This window comes from Dreissena polymorpha, chromosome 3, assembly GCF_020536995.1.
Source record: "Dreissena polymorpha isolate Duluth1 chromosome 3, UMN_Dpol_1.0, whole genome shotgun sequence".
Taxonomy (NCBI): Eukaryota; Metazoa; Mollusca; class Bivalvia; order Myida; family Dreissenidae; genus Dreissena; species Dreissena polymorpha.
The window spans coordinates 114,193,048-114,219,058 of NC_068357.1; the positions used below are offsets into that span (position 1 = coordinate 114,193,048).

General features: G+C 36.8%; 1 protein-coding gene across 1 annotated transcript; it reads right to left on the reverse strand.

Annotated features, from left to right (window-relative positions):
• Positions 1 to 522: 522 nt before the first annotated feature.
• On the reverse strand, positions 523 to 21,364 carry LOC127871097 (uncharacterized). The gene is made up of 21 exons (XM_052413776.1): positions 21,108 to 21,364; positions 19,592 to 19,779; positions 18,363 to 18,981; positions 16,357 to 16,598; positions 16,046 to 16,212; positions 15,434 to 15,615; positions 13,776 to 14,042; positions 12,829 to 12,952; positions 11,849 to 12,076; positions 10,198 to 10,988; positions 9,768 to 9,898; positions 7,159 to 8,980; positions 5,068 to 5,273; positions 4,640 to 4,694; positions 4,372 to 4,432; positions 4,128 to 4,226; positions 3,831 to 3,980; positions 3,318 to 3,436; positions 2,761 to 2,919; positions 1,845 to 1,975; positions 523 to 1,200 (listed from the first exon to the last, which is right to left on the reverse strand). The coding sequence occupies exons 2-21, from the start codon at positions 19,748 to 19,750 to the stop codon at positions 1,066 to 1,068; spliced, it is 5,847 nt and encodes a 1,948-aa protein (XP_052269736.1). The 5' UTR covers positions 19,751 to 19,779; positions 21,108 to 21,364; the 3' UTR covers positions 523 to 1,065.
• Positions 21,365 to 26,011: the final 4,647 nt, after the last annotated feature.

Genomic DNA, 26,011 nt, shown 5'->3' on the forward strand with positions numbered 1-26,011 from the left:
GGAATTCCTGTAAGAAATATTATACATATAGAAATCAATATACTAGACATCCCTAATTTTGGAAATAAATTGTTCCAATTTAGAAGGATGTGTGAGTCCACTATGCATAAATGGGCTAACACTGTACTTTATGGATCAGATTTCACGGATTTGCCAAATATTATGCGCCGTTGCTGTACAAACAAAACAACAAACCACAAGGCAAGAGCCGCTGCCGGGGAACGCCGCAACGACGGCGGTCATTTCAGGACGAACACATTTTAAACTGACCGGACTTGGTGCAATAATATGTGTAACTGACGGAATAAGAAATGCAATAAACTACACGGATATTTCTTTTTAAATGTCTTTTTAACTCTTCTTTTACGATTTGTCAAAAATGACATGTACTACATTTTCCTTTCGCTATTTGCCATGCTACATATAACCAACACACTGAAATCATTAACTGCTATCAGAAGTCCTACAAAGATACTATAAAGCCTAACGTTCGCTTTGAACTAACTTATTTATTGCTATGCGAAACTTTAATATTTTATTCACAATAACGCAAAAGAATCCGATGTATTTCAATACTCGGCAAACATCACAAGCTAACTTCCGGTTAAAGTTTTATCACCGTTACAAACACTTCACACAAAGTTTATAATAGCCAAGCAAGCTAATATTTTCATGACGTTAAATAGCCGTTCGAATGGACACTTACTTTGTTTCTCTTTCGCTTGTCTTTTTTATTAATTGCGTCTCTCATTCTTTGCTTTTTTTCAATTTTGTAAGTACCACTGTTACACACGTTAAGTGTTGTTATAAAGAGAGATACCATAACGTCTAGTAGGGCTCTGGTTGACAATATTATGCTGCTTTTTACATGGGAAATCACGAAAAAAGCGACATAGGTCCAATATATGTAACAGGAACATTGGATTCACGTTAACCGTCAGAGTGATTTGACTTAGACAGCCACCAACATGTCAGTTAGATGGCAACAAACGCTGAAATACTGGTTGCTTCGGAGCTGTTTTTTTCCGCGCTTCGCTCGATCACCCCACCCCTGAAAGCTAGATATTAATTAAATAAGCGCTGGAAGAAGGACTTAGGCGGTTCCGGTTCTACCGGTTGCTCCTCGCGTTGTTCCGGAACTTCCGGTTTGGCGACTTGAAGTGTCAGGATCTGGCGGAGAGCGGCGCTGCATTTGAGTTCCTGTAAATGGAACATTATTACAGTGTATATATTTATATGATAAAGGTATATGAAATAATTTGAGGTAAAAAAAACAAGAAAGCGCGAGTTTCTTATTACGTATTAATTCATGCAGTCTTGTGATATGAAAATGCGTGCATTTTATACTAACAGTTGTTCATCCATGCAGTCGTTTGATATGAAAATGCGTGCTTACTTTTCTATCAAAATTTAATCCACGCGGTATGTTGATTTAAATTTGCGTGCGTTATATACTATCACGTGTTCATTCACGAAGTCTTCCGATATGAGAATGCGTGCGTACTTTACTATCACCCGTTAATCAACGCGGTCTTTTAAGGAAGCGGACAACGACAACGAGCGAGGCATGGTATTGTAATGCGAATGGGGGGCGGGGGGGGGGGGGGGTTAGAGGGTTAGGGTAAGGGTTAGGGTAAGGGTTTGGGTTAGGGTTAGCCTTAACCCATACCTTAACCCTAACCCGACCCTAACCCTAACCTAACCATAACCCAGGGTTATCTCCCCTATACCATGCCTCGCTCGTTGTAATTGTCCTCTTCCCGGTCTTTTATATGGAAATTCTTGCGCATTTTACTATCATGTGTTCATCCACGCAATATGTTTATATGAAAATGGCTGAGTACCTGGTACCCGTCTGCAAGTTCCCTGTATTCAGGAACCGCAAGGATTGCAGACGCGTCCCCTGTTGTTGGTGTTTGCACGTGATCTTCGGGTTTCAGACGAATTACGATAGACCTTAACTGGTAGCATTGCACTGGAAAGGGATTATTCAAGATGGACGTTGCACGAACTTGACAGGTAACATTTGTTAAATTAATAATTAATGTTGTAATAAAAGTAGAACTACTATGTAATGTTGTCTTGAACCCAATTTTTTTTCGCAAATCAAAGATTAATATTGGTTAGCATAGTGTGTGAATATAAATTATTGAGAAATAATTAAAGATAATACTATAGTTCAATGTCTAGGTTGCCTGTCATTTGTTAATAAACAGTTGCTGATTGAATTGGTCGAAAAGGTTAATGCAGAATATTGTATTTAGCTATATATACTTTAAATAAACTTTACATGGAGAAAATACAACACAAATACTTCTTTTTTTCTATGACACATTTAAAATATTTTAAACATTTGCAACGACATCTTTGTTTATAAATGATTTACCTAGCTAAAGCTGTATCACAAATATAAGCTGTGTTTAAGGCCAAATAACTTGGGAATGCGTGGATCACTGATGACGCATCGTTTCATGTATAACTACACTTCATGGTCGCGACATATTTCAATGTTTAATTCAATCGCTTCAATGAGGTTCAAGTAGTTACCTCCACAAACGTATTAAATGTTATACATGAACAAATTTCTTAATGATAACAATATTCGTTTATTTTTATGTAAGTGTGTTTTATCATTATTTCATATATGGATATCGATACATACTTTTGTTTTATAAGTCAAATAAAAGAAGTGCCTTTGCACAGCGCAAAATCACACGGATTATTTGAGAAGCGACACCGTTGAACACCATGGTCACAAACCTTGAAGAATCGTAAGTGCGCCGGGAGCCACCGGCGTTGCTAGGAAACCAAACACCTTTAGAGCCTTCAAACCACCTTGACACATTTGGTCCACGAGGTCGCTCGAGATAAATGCCATGTTGTGTAACTCAAAATTTTCCAGCTTCTGGCAACGTGTTGCTGTTAATTATTTTAAAGCAGATAAAAATACACGATTAAACGTATGCAAATAAAAAACCTGCAATACAATTTCACAATAACTTGAACACTTCTCATAAAGTACATGCACACTTTCTCAATCAGTAAAATAAAAAAAACGAATAGGGAATTCAAAATTTGTAAAAAAAAAACACGCTAAATACGACGATGCCATAAACAAAAAAGGTTTCGTATTCGCGAGTATTTTTTTTTTAAACTCTTGTCGGTGAAAATTTGCGTGTTTCGCGTTTCCGTTTCTCCTTGAACAAAATCCCCTAATTTAGCAGAACAAATTGCCGAAAAGTTATTCCTTTTGGTGGCATTGGTTGAGTGTAAAATTAAACTGTTTTCTTTCTTTCCAACAAGTTTTCGTTCCTCACCTATGAAGACGAGACTGCTGAGGTCTATGTGTCTGCCGCCGAGGCTCAGGGTCTTCAGGTCCGACAGGCACTGACCAATCATCTGCACGCATCGCGTCGTGAGCCTCTCTACGTTGGCACTGAAAGCGAAACTGGAGTCGTATTACAGAAATATCGTTTTTCTGTTTTACAAAAACACATCCCCCCAAGTTTGACATTTTATTATTTTGTTTCATGCAATATCTAAAATTGCAGTATGGGCAGTAGTATAGATCGGGAAAGAAAACTTTAAATAATATACTAAGTTCTCACACACAAAACTGTGATACGGTGCATTTTAATAAAAAATAGCTTTATTTTTATAAATCATAATACCGATGAAGGCATGTGCAGAAACAAGTATACTTATTAACTTTATAACTCAAAAGAGACGTGTTTTGTGATAAAATTAATTTTATTATCCCGAAACAATATATGTTTGCGTATGGGCGGACAGAAGAATGCTTCTGAGATTTACAGGACCATGTTTAATACCAGGGCATGATGGGGTGTATCCGCAGCGTCTGCAAGTCTCGACAGCCCGACCCCAGAGCCCACATGACCTCTTGGCCTATGACGTCATGGTCGCTGAGGTATGTCACGTGACGTAACATCCGACAGCAGCAGCTGGCTATCCAGAGACTCCTGAAAATTATAACATTTTGATTGTGATGATGATCATAGGTGGTGGTGGTGGTGATGATTATTATGATGATGATGATGAGGAGGAGGAGGAGGAGGAGGAGGAGGAAATCCCAGTTTTAATGGTTTAACTTTATCAATAGAACTTACTTCGCGGAGAGCAGAGTTCCACAATTTACTATGGAGACGGTGTGTAGTGTCGCCTCAGCTCTCTTGAAAATCTGCTCAATACCGGACTCGAGAGAGTGACTACAAACACAGATATATAGATATATTCATGTTTTTTACGCCAAAATGTAAGTTTGAAATTATTAATGTAAATATGTAAAAGAAGCCTTTTAATAACTATGTATTTAGCAAAGTATATACGTATCCAGTAGTCTTAAATAATTACCGAATATTTTCGTTATAATCTTCAATAGATTCGTCCGTCCGTCGGTTCCGTGGCAATAAATCTGAAGATGGGGAAACATAGACACGTAAGAGCCAATTATGCATTTATAATCGTAAATTTTGTGTTTGAAGATATTGGATCAGAAATTGTCATTATGCGTAAGTCACTTAATATTTATAGTTTCCTCTTTGACCGCATAAATCTTCTTATTTTATATATGTATTCGTGTAAACAATGCACGTGTACAAAAATTGATAAAACAGGTTACCCTCCAATATCAGGACCTTCAGCTGGCTACATCGCTTTGAGAGACGAGTTAGAAACTGAAATTATCAAACTGACGCATGTTCTTTTTTCAGTAACATTCGCGACCCTTGCTTATAATATAGAACTCCATTTATTAAAAAAGACCTGTGGCGGAGCTCATATATTAGTAGGATGAACATAATAAGAAGTCGTTTGAGCTCGACATTTATTTATTTCATTGAGTTAAGATAGCTATAGGTATCACTCGTATGGCCGCGTCCATTTGTTTTTGTTGTCACTTACATATTTAACAGCAAACTTTTCACAACAGAAAATTATACACATGCCGCAATTCGCTCTGTTAACAGTATGTTATTATAAGCTATTATTATAAGCGTTAATAATAATCCTAAAAATTAAGAAAGATCGTAAGCTCACACAAATACCAACCTCATTTGATACTTTTTCGTGTCTCAACGCCACCCGGACCCACAGTCGCGGACTCCTGGCGACAAGGCGCCACTCGCGGCACACCCGGGCCGCCACGCAGAGGGCTGCCGCGTTCAGGAATGAGAAGATGCTTATGAGCGCCCGCCGCCGTCGTCGCGTCGCCTCCCGCCGCTGCACCGGAACTGCTTCCATCATATCAAACGAGGCTGCATTCCGAAATATGGGTTAGTGCAGTGTAAGAATTTCGCGTGTTTTTTGCAATTACGAAGTATTATTGAATTTATTCAGTTGTATACGCCAACTGAGTTGTTTATTTACCGCGATATTGAGGCATACATTTAGATTTGAAAATGTTCTGACTTATTACAATCGAAATATTAAAGACCACGCTCCACCGGGTATTGGGGCTTATTTTGGCGTAGTTTAAAGTAAGGATGATTTTTAAACAAAGATATCTTATTTTAGTTGGTATCGCAACTAAGCGCCTGGGAACAAATTCCCAGAGGTAAAAACTCATAATTAATGTGACTAAATTTGTGGTGGTACATATTTAACATCCGGGCCTCTACTGAGAGCGCCGCGGTATCCAGGAACAAGAAGACGACGATAAGCGCCCGTCGCCGAAGCGCAGCTGCTTTCGGTAAGTGGTTTGCATTCCGAAACAATGGGTATATTAATGTATTATTTCTTGTGTAAAATGGATTAAGCTAAGGGCGGCTAGTGATTCTCGCCTACTTGATATACCATTCTAAAATGTTAGTGCGAACTAGTGCTCTCGCCCTTTAAGTTTCATTTGCAATTACTGACTGTGTTTTATTTTTTTGTGCGATTTACAAGATATTACCTTAGTATAAGTGTTCATTTATTTTTGTTAACTTTTTAATAATAAACAGGTTCAAAAGATACATGAAATTTACTGCTTTTTTCTTCACTCATACGGTACATTCGCATGTGTATATCGCGAAAATTGCACGCTGGCATTCTTCGCCAAACATGATCATAGATAATAGATACTAATAGGTATATATAGACATTTCAAAGAAGTTCAATATATTGTTGGAAGCACTTTCAAAATATGGTAAGAGCGCGCAGGAGTGCTAAGCATCAGAAATCATGTCTTATTTATCTTTTCGAGAGACAAAAGAATGTTATATTTCCGGAAAATTCATAGTATTGTACTCGCTTTGCCGGGTTATTATAACGTGTATAGACGTTTTTTTCCAATTCAAAGGCAATTTATGTGAATATAGAAAGCATATTTCTCTTTACCAATAAATTCCCATAAAATGTAATGTAATATTATACACCGTATTTTGTTCTAAGTAGTATACAGTTGAATGATTCGTTTTTGTGTGGCCCAATAAATAATTTGTTACGCAGTGTCCACCATCATTATGAGGAAACTATTGCCATCAATAACACAAATGATACGTGCCCTGGGAAGACAGGGCTTAAGTGCGCAAAGCGTAGTCCCATATTAACCTATGCAGTCTGCACAAGCTAATCAGGGGAAGAAAATTCACGCCTAAACTGGATTTTCGCCAAGAAGAGACTTCTGTGAAAAGGAAACTACCATTAAAGCGGAAAGCGTTGTCCCTCATAAGCATGTGCGGATTAGACAGGAATATCTTTGAATACACTTTATGCACGTGCATTAAGCCCTGTTTTCCCAGCGCGGGGTTAAAATATAAATCTTAGTGTTTTCCGTCACCGAGGTATGGGGGTCAGTTTTTAAATGGAACCATGTACCAAAAGCTTGAATATATTTAATATATTAAATGTTAAAAAATAGTTTAAATGTTTCAACGAAAGAACCAACGAATCACAAACACAAAGCTACACCAATTTCTGTTTTCAAATGACCCAATATAAATAAATAAATACAAAAGTAAATAGACAGATAAACAACATACATTCCAAGCGGTTAAAAACATGCAAGTTCTACATCAATAGGATATGCTATACGGTAAAATTGTTGGATTGTTTCTAAGGGCAATTCAGGAATACCAACATGAAATGATAAAACTAAAATGCCTAATGCCCATTTTGGTTATTACGTTTTCCATCACCGAAGATCTCACTACATTTAACCTTGTGAAGAAGCCGAAGACATTGTGTTTCGGTTGTTCCTCTTGCCCCAGTCCTTCGGCACTGAATCTGTGTCAGTGTCAAGATCGAAATCGTCGTCAGTCAACGGCCCCTGGTGGCCCAAAACCGTATTACCTACTGACCTCATTTTATCCGAAAATGGGTCTTCCATTTCTTCCGCGAAAGCAGACGAAAAAGCCTCTCTTATTGAATTACCAACGTCTTCAAACAGAGGGAGTTTTTGAACTTCAAAATTTTTGCCTATCGGCGGTTGTTCATTTACAAATTTGCTTTCTAAGTTTGTATATGACTCGACTTCTGATTTATTGTCACCCGACATTGGTTGTTTCAGTGTTAAGTCAATGTTTTCGTTAAGCACCTTCATAAATGAAAGGTCCAATATATTACTTTCCGAAATATCTTCCGCGACACTATTGTCATCGCTTAGTAGTCTATAGCCATCGTCTTTTGGATAGTCGAGTGCTTTACTATTTGCAATACTTTTACATGGCTCTGTATTATCGACTTCGTCAGTAAACAGGTGTTCGTGTTTATTTGCTTGGACTGATTCGTGTGCAACAGTCCCAACCAAAGGTGACCCGGTTTTGTTTTGTTCGGCATGTATGCTGAATGGATCCCATTTGGATACAGAAGCCACGCAATCCTGCTCAATTGGTACCGTAGACTTTTGCGTTGCCTTTTTATGAACAGCTTCTGGCTTACTAGACCTTTTAGGTAAAGTGTGTACAGGAGAAATATCTGATTTCGTCAATGGATCTTCAACGATTTTTTTAATAGTCGGTTTTCCATTTTCTGATTCTGTGTGTTCACGATCAAACTCTATCCATCTTCTCTGGCTGGCTTTACTGCTTTCATGCAATGCGTTCATAGCTTTCACTGGGACATGGTTAACACTAGAAGCATGACCTTCGGACCGGTCCGCCCAACTTGGACTTTGGATCACATTATCATAAGACCGATTGGGCGAGAATGTTCTGCCATGAGATGAAGTTACTGTCATTTTGCTTTCAAAGTCACTTGTACGGAAATGCGGCAAACTTTTGCTGGTCGATTGATGTATAGGCGACACACCTTTACCGTCTATTATATCTTTTCTCTTTTGTTTGTACTTCTCATTAAGGTCTTTGATCTTATCGTCTACCGACCGCGGTCTTATATACTTATTATCCTTTGCACGTTTATTGCCGTACTTCTTGGATATTCGACGAATAGTTTCGCTCACCGAATCTTCAGTTATGGTTTTGGATATCGCTGAATTCATGTCGGAAGGCAATGAAGAATCAAACGGGTAATTTGGCTTTACTGCAGGAGATTTTCTAGTGTACATAAACACTTCTTTCGCGCCCGAAGAAACCTCTTTGTCTGAAATATTTTCTACCGAAGGCCGTCTAATTGGTCTGAAAAAGCTATTATTTCGCTTGAGCTTTTGGACCGAATTATTCCTGTGTTTCATCTCCGTTTCAAGCATCTTTCCGCCTTTAATTCTAGAAACAGTCGGTAATTCGTCGTATTTGGTTCCCGAAGATATGTAACTCTTAATGCTGTCTGATACTGGGTCGTGGACTTTAACGGACCTTTCCGAGATTTCATCCTTCCTGGGGCAGGATGAACTTCTAGATCTGCTTATTGCTTTTCGCGGCTTTGAGTGCTGAGTATCGGGCTTATTGCGCTTGTCATCAACAGTATGCCATGGTCCATGGCGTTGCATATATGGTAAATCGGTTGAAATGGAGATGGCGGGTTTGGACTGTACGCGAGGGACTGTGTTCTTCGTGGCTATAGCTTCAGTTCCAGAAGGACTTTCCTGGTGAAAGAAAAAAAAACATTTAAATAAAAACCTTTTTATTTTCCTGAACCGCTTGTGATGTGATTATACATACTGAAATGAAAATTTGATTCTTAGTTTTGTATTCGTCAATATGTTTCTATTCCCCAACGATTTCAGAAAAACAACATTACATATTTAAACACATCAAATGTAATGTTTAAAACAACTGGTAAACAACAGACATGGAAAACATTATTAACGGAAGGTAAACGAGGTTATGGTCATCGGGATTAGGCTTGAATATATTGTTTAATTCACTTGTTATACTTTGTAAATCAATCTTATTGGATATTCACTTGTTATACTTTGTAAATCAATCTTATTGGATATTCACTTGTTATACTTTGTAAATCAATCTTATTGGATATTTAAATCTCCTAAAAGTCCAAGTTCAAGCCATTTGGTTAAATCCTCGTCATGGAAAACTGGGGTTAATGCAAACGTTTGAAGTGTTTTCCCACATTAATCTGTGCACTCCGCACAGGTTAATCAGGATTTTCGTTTAGAAAATACTTCCTTTAAACAAAAAATCCATATACGCGAGTTTCGTAACTGATGAGCATGTGCGGACTGAACAATCTAATCCGAGACGACGCTTAAGGGAAGGGAAAGATATCATTACAATAAGTCTAAGATCAACTAACGGCATTCCAATGCCTACCCTATCAAGCTAGAACCACGCCTACCCTATCAAGAGTTCCCCAATGCCTACCCTATCAAGCTCGTACAATTCCTACCATAGCAAGAGTTCCCGAATGCCTACCCTATCAAGCTCGGAGTCCGAAACGTCTGGCAGTGTGTCATCCCCGTCATCCCACATGATCCCGTTCTCATCCATGATGTAACTCAGTCCGGGAACCGTGGGGCTCTCATCTCTTTCACTCCGGTCTGAAGCTACGAAAAATAATGATAAGATAAATAAATGATATTGCACTTATGTAACATAGTACTATTGCATACCAATCTATACTGTGTAAAAAAATCACAATGCATTTTTATCAATATTATTTTTAATTGTTATAACATTTTTTATGTTTGTCGGAATTACATTTTTGTTGTTGTTTTTTCAAAGGACTAAGGACACGTAAAATCGTGGTTTTCTGATTTTGGAAAAAAAATGTTTAATCGGTCAGTTCACGAAATAAACAAACATTAATGTCCCATAAATAATAATGAGTTAATAGTATTATTACCTATAAAGCCATCTTCATCCTCGACACTTATATCCTCTGAAATCGATTTACGATGCATGTTTGTGCCATGTTTAACAAGCTTGTCGTTATTGTTATGGGTATATTTCCTACTTCTTTTTAAAGGTTTATTTTCCGCCTCCACTGTTTCCCATTCTCTTGATCTGTTTCGAGAGCTTCTGGTGTTGACCTTTGGACCAGAGCCCCGAGTTTTTTTCCGTTTTTGTTCTTTGTCGATGCCACTGTAAGATAAGCCGACGGATGTTGGTCTTCTAACATTCTTTTCGATTCTTGTCTTTGCTTTATCATCAGTTTGATCAAAGTCGTCAACTTCAATGTCTTCTGTCTCATGTTTTTCCAACTCCTCTACTTCGCTATCCGATGCTTCAACGTCATGATTGTCCGACATCTCCCAAGCATATTCCGAATCAGGTTTAACATAGCTTTCAGCTTTACTTTGGTTGGGTCTTACATGGCTTTCAGCTTCACTTTGGTTGGGTCTGTAACCTCTTCCAATCTGTCTGGAAAGAGATTTATGTTCCCTTCTGTCTTTGCCCCTCTGCCATTCTCGTTCAGCAGGAGCAGGCATCAATATTTTTGGTCGATTTAGTGAGTTTTTATATTTAGTTCCAAAGTTGAGAGGTATTTGTTGAGCGCTTGTTGTAAACTGTGCCTCTGATTGTAAATCTGAAGGAACTTTGTAATCGGCATGTTGCTCGCGCATTTTTGAATGAATAGATGACTCTTGATTGTTGGCAGAAATGTCTCGTTTTAGATGGAGAGTTCTAGGCAACCTAAAAATAAATAATTAAATAATAATAATAATAATAATAATAATAATAATAATAATAATAATAATAATAATAATTAGAATAATAATAACTATAACACTACTACTACTACTACTACTACTACTACTACTACTACTACTACTACTACTACTACTACTACTACTACTACTACTACCACTACTACTACTACTACTACTGCTGCTGCTGCTGCTGCTGCTGCTGCTTCTACTACTACTACTTCTACTACTACTGCTACTGCTGCTGCTACTGCTGCTACTACTACTACTACTACTACTACTACTAATAATAATAATAAAAATAATAGTAATAATAATAATAATAATAATAAAACATATAATAATGATACATATTATATACATACTTATATTAAACTTTGTCTAAAGAATTTAATTTATATACTGAAGTAACATATTGATACAAATATATAGGTTTTTTGCATTTTAAAGTTTTTTTTGTATGTATGTACGTGTGTATGTATGCATGTATGTATGTACATGGTCATCTGCCTGGCACAGCTAATAACATACCCGCTGTCAATCTTACAACTTTATTTGGACCATAATCAAACTATACAAATATATTTCTGTACACATCAATGTGAAGTATAGTTTATGTACAGATGTGTAGTGGTACTTGCACACCATTACACGAGTGAACGTGCCCATGATTTTAACAAACATTGGGAATTCACGGTAAGGTGAATTGAGCATGCAGTACTATCTGAGTTATCTGAAAGTTATCATACATTTTGTTTTCTAGAAGCTCAATTGCAATTTCACGAGCAACATTTCTGGTTTACTTTTAATATCGAAAATCTCACAAAACAAATTAAAAAAACATACGCCTGTCTTTCTGAGCTCTCGATGCCCAATGTTTTTACAGAGTTTTCAGTGATTAAGCTGGTGTTGGGTTCTATCGAGACATTCGATGAACTCTTCAGAGTTTTGAGTTCTTCTTCGGCATCTTCCGCTCTATCGATCAGGTTCTCGATAAAGGTTTCCAGCTTTGCTCGCGCCACTCTTTCTTTGTTTGCCGTTTCACTTAGAAAAGTTTTGAGATTTTGCAGTTCTCTGAAATTAAGATAAATTCGTGTTCGTATCGATGAGTAAAGTAAATGAATACTATACGAGAATGTTTTATAAATAGTCTTAAAGAACACTATTTTGATTCAAATTATTTCCCGACACTGACTGATAAAACTCTTCAAATTGCATATGTAACAGTATTTATGTATGGGCAGGTGTGATTGAATCGCCGTTCATTAAAGGTGGAGAAACAGAGGAAACACTCGTTTACCTGTATACGTTGATGATGCACGGTATATCAATAAACAAACCGACCACAGTAATTGAAAATGTTTATATAATGAAACAAACACAAAGTTAATCAAAACGTCTTTACATGCCGATTTCTAACAATAATTTATCTTACAAATACTGCACTTAGGTTGGATTTCTTCTTCATATTGTTTTCTCGGTCCAATTCTTTTGTATTTATTATCATACATATTTTTTACAATAAAAGAGCTCGCTCTGGGAAAATGGGGCTTAACGCATGTCCGTAACGTGTCTTCTTAGATTAGCCTGTGCAGCCCACAAAGGCAAATCAGGGACGGCACTTTCTGCCTTAACTGGATGTTCGCTAAGAAGAGACTTTTTTAACACGAAACATACCATGCATGCTGAAAGTGTCGTCCCTGATTATTCTGTGCGGACTGCACAGGCTGATCTGGGGCGACACTTTACGCAGATCTATTGGGTCCGTTTTCCCAAAGCGAGGCTTCGATCGAGTGGTTCTAGAGCTCTTGTGACCGATCTCTTACGTGTGAGTAGCTCGCAGTTCCTGCTCCTTCGTGCTCATAAGGCTCTTCAGATTCTCCACCACCGATCTGTTGGTATCCGCCAAGTCCTCCAGGGAACAGCTACTGTCTTCCAGGCGTCGCTTTTCTGATCATAGACTCCTTATGTATGTCATCGTTGGATAACATTAACCTTTTTTTTTTGGGGGGGGGGGGCAACTGAGCGTAATGAATGTTCGTAACGTGCCATCCCGGATTAGCCTGTGCAATTCACGCAGCTTATCGGGGACGACACTTGTCGCCTAAGCTGGTCTTTCGTTTAATAGAGACTTCCTTAAAACGAAAAAATGCAGACTTCACAGGCTTATCTGGTATCACACTTTACGCACATGCATGACGTCTAATGTTCCCATAAATTTGCTCTTTTGATACCATTTATGCTCATGACTTGTGTCATTACACACCACATATTTTATTTAAATCTCCGTATTTCATAAGATTGTGTTTTGCTGCTATCTGACTTCTTTACTATACGATCATAAACTGGGAACAACAATCTCTTGTATATACAATGTTACTTTTCTGATTGGATCCAGATTGATTTTAATTAACATACCCGGTTAGCGTGTTTTATAAAAATATGCAAAACTCTTGTATTTCATTAAGCAAATTACTTAAGTATGCAAAACTCTTGTATTTCATTAAGCAAATTACTTAAGTATGTCATTTATACTGTTAGTTACGAAGAAGAGCTGTTTTCCTAAAAATGTAACATATATAATATAAACATCTTCTAAACGTACATTTGTTACTAGTAAGTAAATGTATGTAGTATATACAAAATTCTTCTTCTTTCAGTAAACTTGTTTTCCTAAAGAAACATATGTCATATCAACTTATTTTTAAACGCAATTTTCTGTTGTAAATTACTGAAGTATATAATGTATAGTACTATTGTATATGCAGTATACCTGCTTTGAGCATGTCCAGTTGTTTCATTAACTCTTCGGTTTGATCCACCTTTACCTTCAGAAGGCGTTGCATGCTGATAGTATTGCTGTCTGCTTCCTTCAGAAGGCGTTGCATGCTGATAGTATTGCTGTCTGCTTCCTTCAGAAGGCGTTGCATGCTGATAGTATTGCTGTCTGCTTCCTTCAGAAGGCGTTGCATGCTGATAGTATTGCTGTCTGCTTCCTTCAGAAGGCGTTGCATGCTGATAGTATTGCTGTCTGCTTGGTCTAAAGGCAACATGTTTTGAATAATTGTTTGATATGACCCGCATCTTTGGAAAACTTGGTGTGATGCATGTGCGTAAAGTGTCGTCCCAGATTAGCCTGTGCAACCCACAAAGGCATATCAGAGACGACACTTTCCGCTTTATTGGAATTTTCCGTTTATAAAATTTAAAGGTCTCTTTGAAACGAAATTCGAGTTTAGATAGAAAGTGTTGTTCTGATTAGTCTGTGCGGTTTGCGCAGGCTAATCTGGGACGACGCTTTAAGCACATGCAAGAACCCAGAAAGAAGATCATTAATGTATGTATTCAGTGAAGTTAATTGGGAACGTTTTAATTACATGTTAAAGACAGGGTATTGTTCAGAATATGCAACTGGTCAAAGTATGTTGAGCAGATAAATGGTTACCCGTTTCTATATTTTTCATATTGACACTTAAAGATATACACCATGGAAAGGCATTCACTAAAGAATCAAGAAAAGTAGGTCATATTGGTTCAATTATATATTATTTGTGAAAAATAGAGCAATATTCGTCGTAAAGAACATTTTTTAATAAACCAGCACATTACACCTCAGCATCGTAATGTTAAACAATTAAGTTCATATTCCTTATAATATGCTATCATTAATTACCATATACTATTTTTGCAATAACTGAACCATAATTTTCCAGCAAACAGGTTAATATCTGCGACTGAACCATAAGTTGCCAACACAAAACAAATTATAACCGAACTATAATTTTCCAACAACCTAGTAAATAGCTGAACAATTATTCGCCACCACCCCAGTTAATAGCTGAACTTTAATTTGCCAACAAACCAATTAATAGCTGAATCATAATTTGCCAACAAACCAGTTAATAGCTGAACTATAATTTCCCAACAAACCAGTTAATAGATGAACAATAATTTGTTAAAAACCATTTAATAGCTGAACTATAATTTGCAAACAAACCAGTTAATAACAGAAGCTATACTTTGTCAACAAACCAGTTCATACATTAACTATAATTTGCAAATAATCCAGTTAATAGCTGTATTATTATTTGCCAACACGCCAGTTGATAGCTGAACTATAATTTGCCAACATACCAATAAATAGCTTAACTATAATTTGCCAACAAACCAGTTAATAGCAGAGCTATAATTTGCAAACAAACCAATTAATAGCTGTACTATAATTTGCTAACAAATCGGTTCATAGATGTACTATAATTTGTCAACAAACCAGTTCATAGCTGTGCTATAATTTGCCAACATCCCAGTTAATAGCTGAACTAAAGTTTGTCAACAAACTAGTTCATAGCTGAGCTATAATTTGCAGTTAATAGCTGTACGATAATATGCAAATAAACCAATCAATAGCTGAAGTATAATTTGCCAACAAACCAGTCAATATCCGCGCCTGCTCGGCCAGTCGTTGCTGTGTGATCGTCAAAGCGTTGATCTGCTGAATGGCGTGCTGTAACTGATCTTCTTTCGTTGCCATAGCAATCTTCATGGCTTGACGGCCCTCCTCGGCGCTCCTGTACACCTGCAGCGTCTTTTCCAGCATCGACTCTTGCTCTGTCCTTCAGTACAAGATTATTTCCTCTTGCCAATACACGTTTGTTCATTACATTAGTATTTAATATAACTTATATGTTTATTAACATTAAAATACAAATGGTATTACTGGAAAAAAATAGCATAGTTAATTTCTAGTTGCCTGACCGCTCCCGACGATTTATAGAAGTAGTAGTGTAGTGTAGTAGTAGTGTAGTCGCTTAGGATGCATATAGTTTCAAAACGATTCTTTGACTAATTACGAAGAAATGATAGACTAGTGTTTGCTACAAATTCATTTGCAAGACAACGAATATAACACGTAGTCGTCGACATGTGTACATGAGTTTATGCATGTGTTATTTAACAAGCCATTGACGCGTTTAATAGCGCTGTCCTCAAAAAGATTTTAATGCAGACGACCTTTGTCAGAATGCGCCCTACTTTTTTCATTACCTTAATTTACTTAGCGAGTCGTTTACGCGCTCTATTTCTCGATCTTTCTCGTGCAAAGTCTCGCGCAGACGAGAACTGTCCGTGTCCGCCTCTCTCAGCAGACGTTCTGTCTCGGATACCAGTTGGTCCCTCTGCCATTCCAGCTGGCGGACTCTCTCCTCGGCCTTCTAGAAGAAAGATGAAAAATCCAACCTGTGGAAATCCCATTCCTAAACCTAAATTTTTTTATGAGTATTGAAAAAAATGTTTCAAATATGTATTCAGTTTCAGAATATACACGTTTTTATATACATGTACATCTAAATACAAACCTTCGAGTCTATTGCCTTTGCTTTCATCTCCTTTTCCGACAGCTGTCTCAACATCATCAACTCCCGGTTCACGTTTTCCAATAACGCGTCCCTGCGGTTCAGGTCGTGTCTCATTGCCGTGCCGTACTGGTCCGCCTGTCTAACGAGACCCTCCGTCTCTGTCAGAAGTTTCTCTCGCTCTGTCTGCAGCCTGTCCCTCTCGGTGTTGGCTTGCTTAAGGTCGTTTTCCTTTGACCGCATTTCTGCAGCGTATTATGTACATGGAAAATGTTCTAACTGGATATTAACCCAATTATGCCTAGTGGACTCTCACATCCTTCTAAATTGGAACAATTTATTTCCAAAATTAGGGATGTCTAGTGTATTTATTTCTATATTTAGAATATTTCTTACAGAAATTCCTTTAAGCAAACAGCGCAGACTCTGATGAGACGCCGCATCATGCGGCGTCTCATCTGGGTCTTTGTTGTTTGCCAAGGCCTTTTTGTCTAGACGCTAGGCATAAATGGTTTAAACGGTTGATTTTTTTCTTTGGCGTTTCTTTCTAACACATGTTTTTACCAAGAACCAATAAAATGTTGAAGAAATTTCCCGCCACTTTGTCATAATGAATAACTGGATTGTTCACATTTGTTAAAAAATGCTTAAGACGTCATGACAGATGTATTGTGTTGATGCGCAAACACTGTCATACATGATGACTGTTCGAGTCGCTGAACCAAATACATGTACATTTATCTGGAGTGATCAACACAGTGACACACGGCAGTTTTATTTCTACGCTTGTTTCCACAAATACCAGTCTTCGTTCGGCGTTAACATTCTCGTAGCTGAGTCTATGGTAAGATTTTAAACTACGTTCGTACTCATTTAAATGCAATTTGGTGAAATTCTAATGAGAATTATTCAGAAAAAAAAGCAACGACATTAGTCATAACGCTTTGATTTTATTGTCGATCGCTTTAACCAATAAAAAAACATATTAATATAAAGTTCGTTAATCTTTTGGAGAGACATTTCTTGTTATTTATGTTAGATGTCTTTTTCGCCTGTAGCTTTCTTTCCTTGACAGCATTTCTTCCATTTGTTTTATAACTGGGCAATGTTCTTAATGGCTACATGCACATGTACGTAAGATTTAAGTTTCGTAACCGTTATGTATTTGTTTATCTTTCACGACATTGGATAGAGTTTACTGGAACTACATGGGCTTAAAATGGTCGGACACATAAGAAAGACTGAAATGTTTTTAAAAAAAGGACCGGTTTTGCCAATGTATCAACGAGTTAAACGTACAAGACCATGACTTTTCGAGAACGGTTAAATCATACATAATAACATAATAAGTACCATAAAATTATGTCAAAAGAACTTACCATGTAAATTTGATGATCCCATTCTCATGTATATAATATGAGTCGTGTTCTAAGAAAACTGGGCATAATGCATGTGCGTAAAATGTCGTCCCAGAATTTAAATGAAGTCTCTTCTTAGCAAAACTCCAATTTAGGCGGAAAGTGTCGTACCTGATTAGCCTGTGCGGATTGCACAGGCTAAACTTCATTTAAACGAAAAATGTCATAAAAGCGGAAAGTGTCGTCCCTGATTAACCTGTGCGGACTGCACAGGCTACACTTCATTTAAACGAAAAATGTCATAAAAGCGGAAAGTGTCGTCCCTGATTAGCCTGTGCGGACTGCACAGACTAATCTGGGACGACACTTTACGCACGTGCATTATGCCCAGTTTTTTCAGAACAAGACACAAACATATAAGCCTCGCTCTGGGGAGCTTCTTGAGTGCACAAAAGTGTCATCTCCTATTAGGCTGTGCAGTAAGCTAAGAAGAGACTTCTTATAAACAACAATATAATACAAGCGGAAAGTGACGACCCTGATTAAATGGTGCGCTCTGCGAAGGGCTATCTGGGATGACACCACGCACATTCATTAAGCCCCGTTTTCCCTGCGCAAGGCTCATATTCTGTTTTAATATTGGTAACTCACCACGGACAAGATCCTCTATGATGCGCCTCTGTTGCAGACACTTCTCGTCGACGATGGACTGCATGTGTTGTAGCAAATCATGTGACTTTGACAAGGCCTCAGTCTGCGCGCCGGGCCGCGTCATATCGGTAATCGTGACGGGCATCTTTGAAATACCGTCACGAGATATATTAGTAGACGGACCGCCGCGTCCTATCCGCGAGTTAACATTTAAGCTGGGCGAAAATGACAGCAGACTTGGACCGCGATGTCCGGTTAGATTATCGATATTAATTGGTATCGAATCTAGCTTAGTTGTATAGTCGTCGAACAGCATTGAAGACGAGAGGTGATGCATCGACGACGCCTTGTTTCGGATCTCCTCGATCTTTGCCCGCTGAACCTCCTGTTCGAGGTGTTCCGACTCGTCCTTGAACAATTGCAACAATGGAGACGACTCTCGAAGTTCTCTCCGCCAATTGTCGTTCTTGTCGAGATTGCGTTTATTCAGCACTTTCTTCGCGTCAGAGCACGGTGAGCGCTGCGTCCAAATTTCCGGTCCACGTTCCAGGCAGTTGTCGATGTCTGTCGCGGTCGTGTCGAAAAGCTGCGCACGAGTGTGCGGCTTTACAAATCCCATCTGGTAAAAAGGCGGGCATTCACTCGTAAATAAATTGAATAATGAAATACTATGTTTCTACGTTAGGGCCATCGTGGTTACACATTAAAATCCAGAGGGCGAGAATGCGAGAACGCGATAGTAAGGTGGCGACAATGCGACAATACGATGACGACATTGCGACAATACGATGGCGTCAATGCGATAGTACGATGGCGACAATGCGATGATACGATGGCGACAGTACGATATGACTTTCGCATTGTCGCCATCGTACTATCGCACTGTCGCCGTCGTATTGTCGCACTGTCGTCATTGTACTATCGCGTTCTCGAAATCGTACTATCGCATTGTCACCATCGTACTATCGGATTGTCGCCATCGTATTGTCGCACTGTCGTCATCGTATTGTCGCCATCGCACTATCGCGTTCCCGCATTCTCGCCCTCTGGATTTTAATGTGTAACCACGATGGTCCTAACGGTATTCCGTAATGTTTCTGATGCATGTTCTAATTCCAGCAACTTATTTTGAGTTACAATTAATTATCCTACCAGAACATTTAAGTCAAATTACAGGGGAAAGTATTAAAAAATACGATAATCTGTGAGCAATAATAATTTCAAATTACTTGGAACGAATGGTCGTGTTGAAGGTGCTGTCGCAGCTCCCGGAGGGTCGCGAACCTGCGAGAGTTACCGCACTTTGGACATCGAAAAGGGATCAACTCGTTCAGGAACGCGGGCACGTCATTCCGCGTCGTTGTGACGCCATGGCTTGAAAGATCCATTGGTCAGATGCGAGTGTTGTCTGTTTTGGCTGCAAATGTTGATTCTGTTATACCGCGGTTTAATAATCATTAGTCATAAAGTAATTAATATAAGAATAAGTTCCAAAAGTGAAAATCAGCAGAATATTTGCAAAAACTATTTATATTAATGGACACCTTTATACCGATAAAAACAACACCAACAACGAAGAATTAACATAATGTTAAATATGCCATGTAACAGTTTCAACAAGTTTTTATAGTAGTCTGTTGTCTGTATGTGTGACTAGGCAATGTATCATTTAAGTGGATCAACTTGGAAGTTATTGTATATTTTTATTCGATTTAAAATATGTTCAGACATAGCAGTTATAACATACTTTTGCTATCCAGATTGGAAATATTGTTATTATGAACTGATTTCATTTACGTTTATTATAACTTTTGCCAATTAATAAGATTTTTTAACAGCGGCTGTATTCGTGATCGGGGAATTATTTACCATGGAAACTCAAAGACAATATAGTGCGGCATGTGGGTGATATTTTATCTAAATGCAGACATGTATTCAAACTATTAATATGCCGTCTTTGATGACATTGTTAAGAAAAAAATATATATACAATGCAAACGAATATTTTTCAAAAATCGCCTCCACTAATACTCGTTCGAAAGCCAACAAAAATATCGAAACTCAATGAGAATTGTATATTTAATAATTAATATAAATATTCATATAAACGTTTATTTAACGAAACATATAATAAAAATGTGGAACACTTGTTATCATGATCTGCAGGGGGGTGTCATTTGATATATTTGAATGGAGTAAACTCTTGCACACGTGTTCATTGTTTAACTCCCTTTGATAAAAAAGTGGATTCTCACTTTAGCTACTGATGATGCTAGTATTTTCTTAACATATTCCAAAGGAACATTGATCTGCCATAAAAAAAACTACTACACACAGTATATCTGTATAGACAGAGTTTACAAAAATACCGCAAACGTTAAGATATTTGGCATAGCATATACTGATACGACAACGAATTCCGCACATTTTTTACATTTTTTTCTGTTGTAATATTGAAAGTTAAACAATTCATAATAATGCTGTACCTAGAGTTTAAAATACGTGACAAAGACGTGATACGTAGGTGATTTGTTTACGTAACTCAAGTAAACTCAAGTCACAAAACAGCTTTATGACGTATACTTCTATTTAATAAGTATATATAAATAAGAAGATAATAAAATATGGAAATAGATCTACATTGATATTTTGAATATTTGCATTTCTACAATCACCTCTTGAAACAATATTACTAGCGTCTTGTTATGATTAATCTTCGCCACAAATATAGGTATAAGTATATACCTGCAGAACAGTTATCGCTCGAACCACATTTTATCCCGTGAAATTATCATCGAAAGTCACAATGCATATTAATAATTTCCTCCACACGTTTCAAACCGAAACGCTACACACAAACGCGTTAAACACGAAAAGGACAGCGCATTTGGTATTGCTCGTAAAACTCGAAGAATCAACAATACTGGTGGCAGATTTCTTGCTCATAAAATATAGATGTAATTCTCGACGGCAACATCTGGTACATCACGTGATTCAGCGAGACTTCATTTTACCTGTAGAGAACGTGCATTTTACATTATCGAATAATTCGTCCGATACGCGAGATAAATACCGAGTCAGAATTGATTAAATGAGGGCGTTATCCATGGTCATTTGATTATGAAGTTGTTGATTTATTTGATTATAATAATGATGATGACGATAATTTTGATGATTTGATTCACTTTTAATTAGTATTAGTTATCCGCTCAGTCATTTGCTCGTTATGATAATTTGATGCAATAAGTACGTAGGATATTATTTTTCAATTAGCTCTAATTGAAAAAAGAACAGATAAATATACTAGATATAAATATAATAGTAAACCTATCTATATTCTAAAATCTGTTTTGTTATGTTACAATATGAAACTGATCTAAAACAACAAAACTGATAATAAAAACATTACTGTATTACGGCGCTAAGCCACACAAACGAGACAAACGTAAAGAGTGTCGACAGAATGGCTCTTGTTTCCCTCTCAAAACGCCAAAAAGTATTGCTGATAGGTGGGCAAAACTGTTTTGGTCGTATACTTTTTCGGGGCAGCTGTTTATGCCATCTTTTCACCTTAGCATGACCTTTGTAAGCGACCAATCAATTTGAATATAAAATTTCCCGCTGGTAGGCCTGAAACTTTTCGCAGTAGAAAACGTGCAATCTACAAACAGATTTCAAATTAACATAAATTGTTATTCCATCGACTTTCTTTTTTTTAAGTATAGGGTATCAAAAGGGATTAACTGCGTATTCAGCATGAAATCATTGTATCTCTTATGATAAGGTTTGAGAGATAGAGCAGTTTCACACTCAATTCTCGACATCAATACAGAGTGAGTGCCCCTTTATATTTAGAAGAGTGAGAGCGCTTGTACTTAAATGCTGTGTTCTCATATTTGGTAATAACTACGATATTGCATTCGGTGCATTCATAAATTTTAGATAATATAAGTATTGTTGTTCAGTAATCTGATATACGCTTTGACGAAAATATTTAAAATTGCTTTCGAAATTGACCGTTAAACACGTAAATTTTTAAAGCTTTAAACAAGCCGTCGTTCCAACTTCCAGCAGTGGAATTGTTACCTCACTTAAATGCATTGTATTCCAACCCGCAAGATATCAAATTCAGTTTGCGGTCAGTTACAGAAATCGTTATTATATAAATGCTATCGCGTAAACTAAGTGAACTTGAAGTTCATTTTGATCAGAAAGATACTAAATAAATATATTCGGCGATATTATGGTATGTCAGTCATAGATTTTTAATGTGTTTTCAACAAATGCATGATAAGGACCTATTTTAATTAATCTAATAAGAAATATTTATCCACTTAGACAAATTTATTAAGCATGAGCACGATGATTCACGATACTCTTAATAATAGAATCAAATAAGATTCGAGCGTTGTCGGCTGACCTATATGCATTCATTTATTTTCACGCTTCTTGTGTTTTTTTTCTGTAAATATATAGATATCTGAGTAATAATATCTAATAAAGCGAAATAAGCCACGAAATCTGGCGCAACACCCCGTAAATGATGTGCGTGTGATGCAGCTAAGAACTGCGCAAAAAAGGCATTCGCTATTTTTGATCTCATCGATCTAACTTTTGATCGTTCATATACACCGACCACAATCAACGCCGTATATCTTTTTAAAAGATATTTCTTGTTTTAATTATACATAGTTTTATAAAAAGAAGCATTAGCATGCAAAAATTCTCTACAAAATCACTATCTTAAAAAAAATAGCTTAGTTAGTTTTCGTTATTGAAAGTCAATATAGAGAATATGATCGAATCAACCGGTATATGAGTTGATGGCAAAGTAAATAATTATTTTATTCTATCTATCTGTCTGTCTGTCTGTCTGTCTGTCTGTCTGTCTGTCTGTCTGTCTGTCTGTCTGTCTGTCTGTCTGTCACAAAAAGTATTTAGTAAACTGTAACCTTGCTGCTATTTAGAATCCGTTAATTGTGACGCAAACGGCAGAGGCGTGTCGGTTCATTCTATACATGTACATAGATGGTGACGTCACTACGTTATTGTCACCTCTGCATTGTGTACACACCGGTCTTACTGACCTGTGTAATGACGCGAAAGGAATTGTTAGTATAGAGGTGACATTAACGTAGTGACGTCACCATCTATGTATAGAATGGTCACCTCTATACTAAGACGCATCACATTCCCCTGGTTTGTGGAATAATGCTTCCGCCAAAGTAATTCTGCGTAGGAATGAAAATGTTAATAATGAAAGAAAAATAGTTTTTTATTGCGTGTTTAAAACGGAATGTTTAGAGAAATGTTATTTTTTTATGTTTAAATGTGATTATGAATCTCTTTAAAGACTGAAAGCGATTATCAGAAGCACGATTACCTGACCTTCTTTCGCTTTCATTTTTCACTCGTAAAAGAAGTACTACCCACAAATCCTTTCGCGTTAGTACAAAGGTCAGTAATACCGGTGCGTACACAATGGTGACGGTTGGGTAGGTATTTATTTATAACCGTTTATTAATACTTTAAAGCGATTAAGCATGAATGTTTGTGTGTTATTTTAATTTCAAAAAATTCACTCTAATTTACAATTAAACATGCACAAATAACCATTTTATGATTTCCTTATCAAACAGTACCGGATAATAATGCGTTAAATTAATATTTTAGCTACGATAAATATTAACCTAATAAACCTTGAAAGTAAATAAAATACGGCAACTGTGTTATATAAAGCAACAATAACAGATTACGATTGAGGTCCGTGGTACAGCGATGGTAAAGACAAATGGCATGAACAAATGGCATGAAAAGTTCGTTATCGTTTGCTATCATTTGCCCAGGTTAAATGGAAGGTCTGTGTTGCTATCATTTGCCCAGGTTAAATGGAAGGTCTGTGTCTTTGACAGAGCCTTCTGTCCGTGCGAATGCCAAGGGCTTACAGGTGTTCTACCCCATACATAGAAACACCTACGTCAACGCTGTCCAATTTGACCTTATTGCTGACTTTAAGTTATGTTATTTTCAAACCTGCTTAGTATACTTATAACCTTTGGGCTTTAAATTTTTACAATAATCAATATTACTTGGCAATACTGAAGAAAATCCTATATAGCAAAACATGACACGCCAGTTTCAAGGACACGTTCATTCAATCTAAATATTTAACTTAATGAAAATCGAAATCGATTGGACCTTTCTCTTTACATGCCAAATAGGAATGTCAGTGTATTGGGAGAAAACCTGTCGAGCCTTGGCATCTGAGAGTTAATGCGGGCATACATGCTATATTTGATATCTTGTATGTGAACTGGCAATGCCGGATGCAATCTTTGATATAGTAAAAACGTATAAATATATGCAAGATAATTTTAAACAGAAGTATGTTTATTGACGAAAAGTAGGACAGATCTCTTTGCTCTATGTAATAAAATACCCATAATAATGAAACAAAAAAATCTTCTTTCAAAGGTGTATTTTCTATAATGCAGACATCAGCAATGCATACATAAGAGTTATGTTTAAAAAGGTAAAATGTTCATGAATTCCGAGTTGAACAATTTATATGTGTACATTTTAATTTCGATGTGTATATGCAATAATACCTTTTACACATTTCACCAAAAAACAATCACTAATAATATTATTGTTGAGGTAAATATAATAAAAATAGTATTCAGTGTTGAATGACAAGCATACATTGGGTTCTCTACATTGCGCATAATGTTTACAACTAATAGTATTAGGCATTCTTATAAGTACACGCACACTCAATTTGGTTTTCTTCATCGACGCCAGTACATCAACATTTGGGATTGCATTTCATTGATGATTTGAACAAGGTAAGTCATTAGTTTTCGTTATTGAAAGTCAATATAGAGAATATGATCGAATCAACCGGTATATGAATTGATGGCAAAGTAAAGAATTATTTTAGTGGATTTTAGTGAATTTTCGGATTTTAGTGGATTTTCGGAAATATAATAGAACACTCGATGCCATAACCTGAAATAACAAAAAAAAAACGACAAGGGTCGTCACACAAAAATAGGGCGGTCGGTTAGGGGAAACAAAAAAACATTTTACGCTTGTTGGCAGATTATGCTTTTCAATCAGTTCTTTTTTACCTTAGATAGATTTATTTCAACATAAATGCATATATTTAAATGGCAGCATGTTATATACACACAATAAATAATAAAAACAGCCTTCATTTATAAACAAATCAACATTATACGTTAAGGATTGCACAAGTTTGGGTTTGCACTTAAACCCTTATTTCTATCGTGGTCCTTTAGATATAATATTGTATGACATAGGGGACAACGTTTTATATCACAGTATATAATAATAGCACAGTATATAATAATTAAAGACATATGACATATTTAAGTCACACTAACTTTTGCATAGAATATTTTCTGATAAGTTCTAGACTAGACATTATTAAGAATTTATCACATTTTAAGTATTTAAAAGTGAAACATAATTATTTGTCATGCTATAAAACAATCATACAGCAGCTAGATAAGACACAATACATCTATCTATATCAACATTCGTATTAAATCAACAGTAAGAAATCTTAAAGAGATGCCTATTAAAAATCTACCTGTCTTAAAAAATGATCCCTTAAACTGTGTTTA

Coding starts and splice junctions, on each gene's coding strand:
- LOC127871097 (XM_052413776.1), bottom strand. CDS start 19,750: ATGGATCTTTCAAGCCATGGCGTCACAACGACGCGGAATGACGTGCCC. Junction 10,989..11,848: donor GAGAGCTCAGAAAGACAGGC/GTATGTTTTTTT, acceptor ATTTATTTTTAG/GTTGCCTAGAACTCTCCATC. Junction 1,976..2,760: donor CGCACTTACGATTCTTCAAG/GTTTGTGACCAT, acceptor ATCCCTTTCCAG/TGCAATGCTACCAGTTAAGG.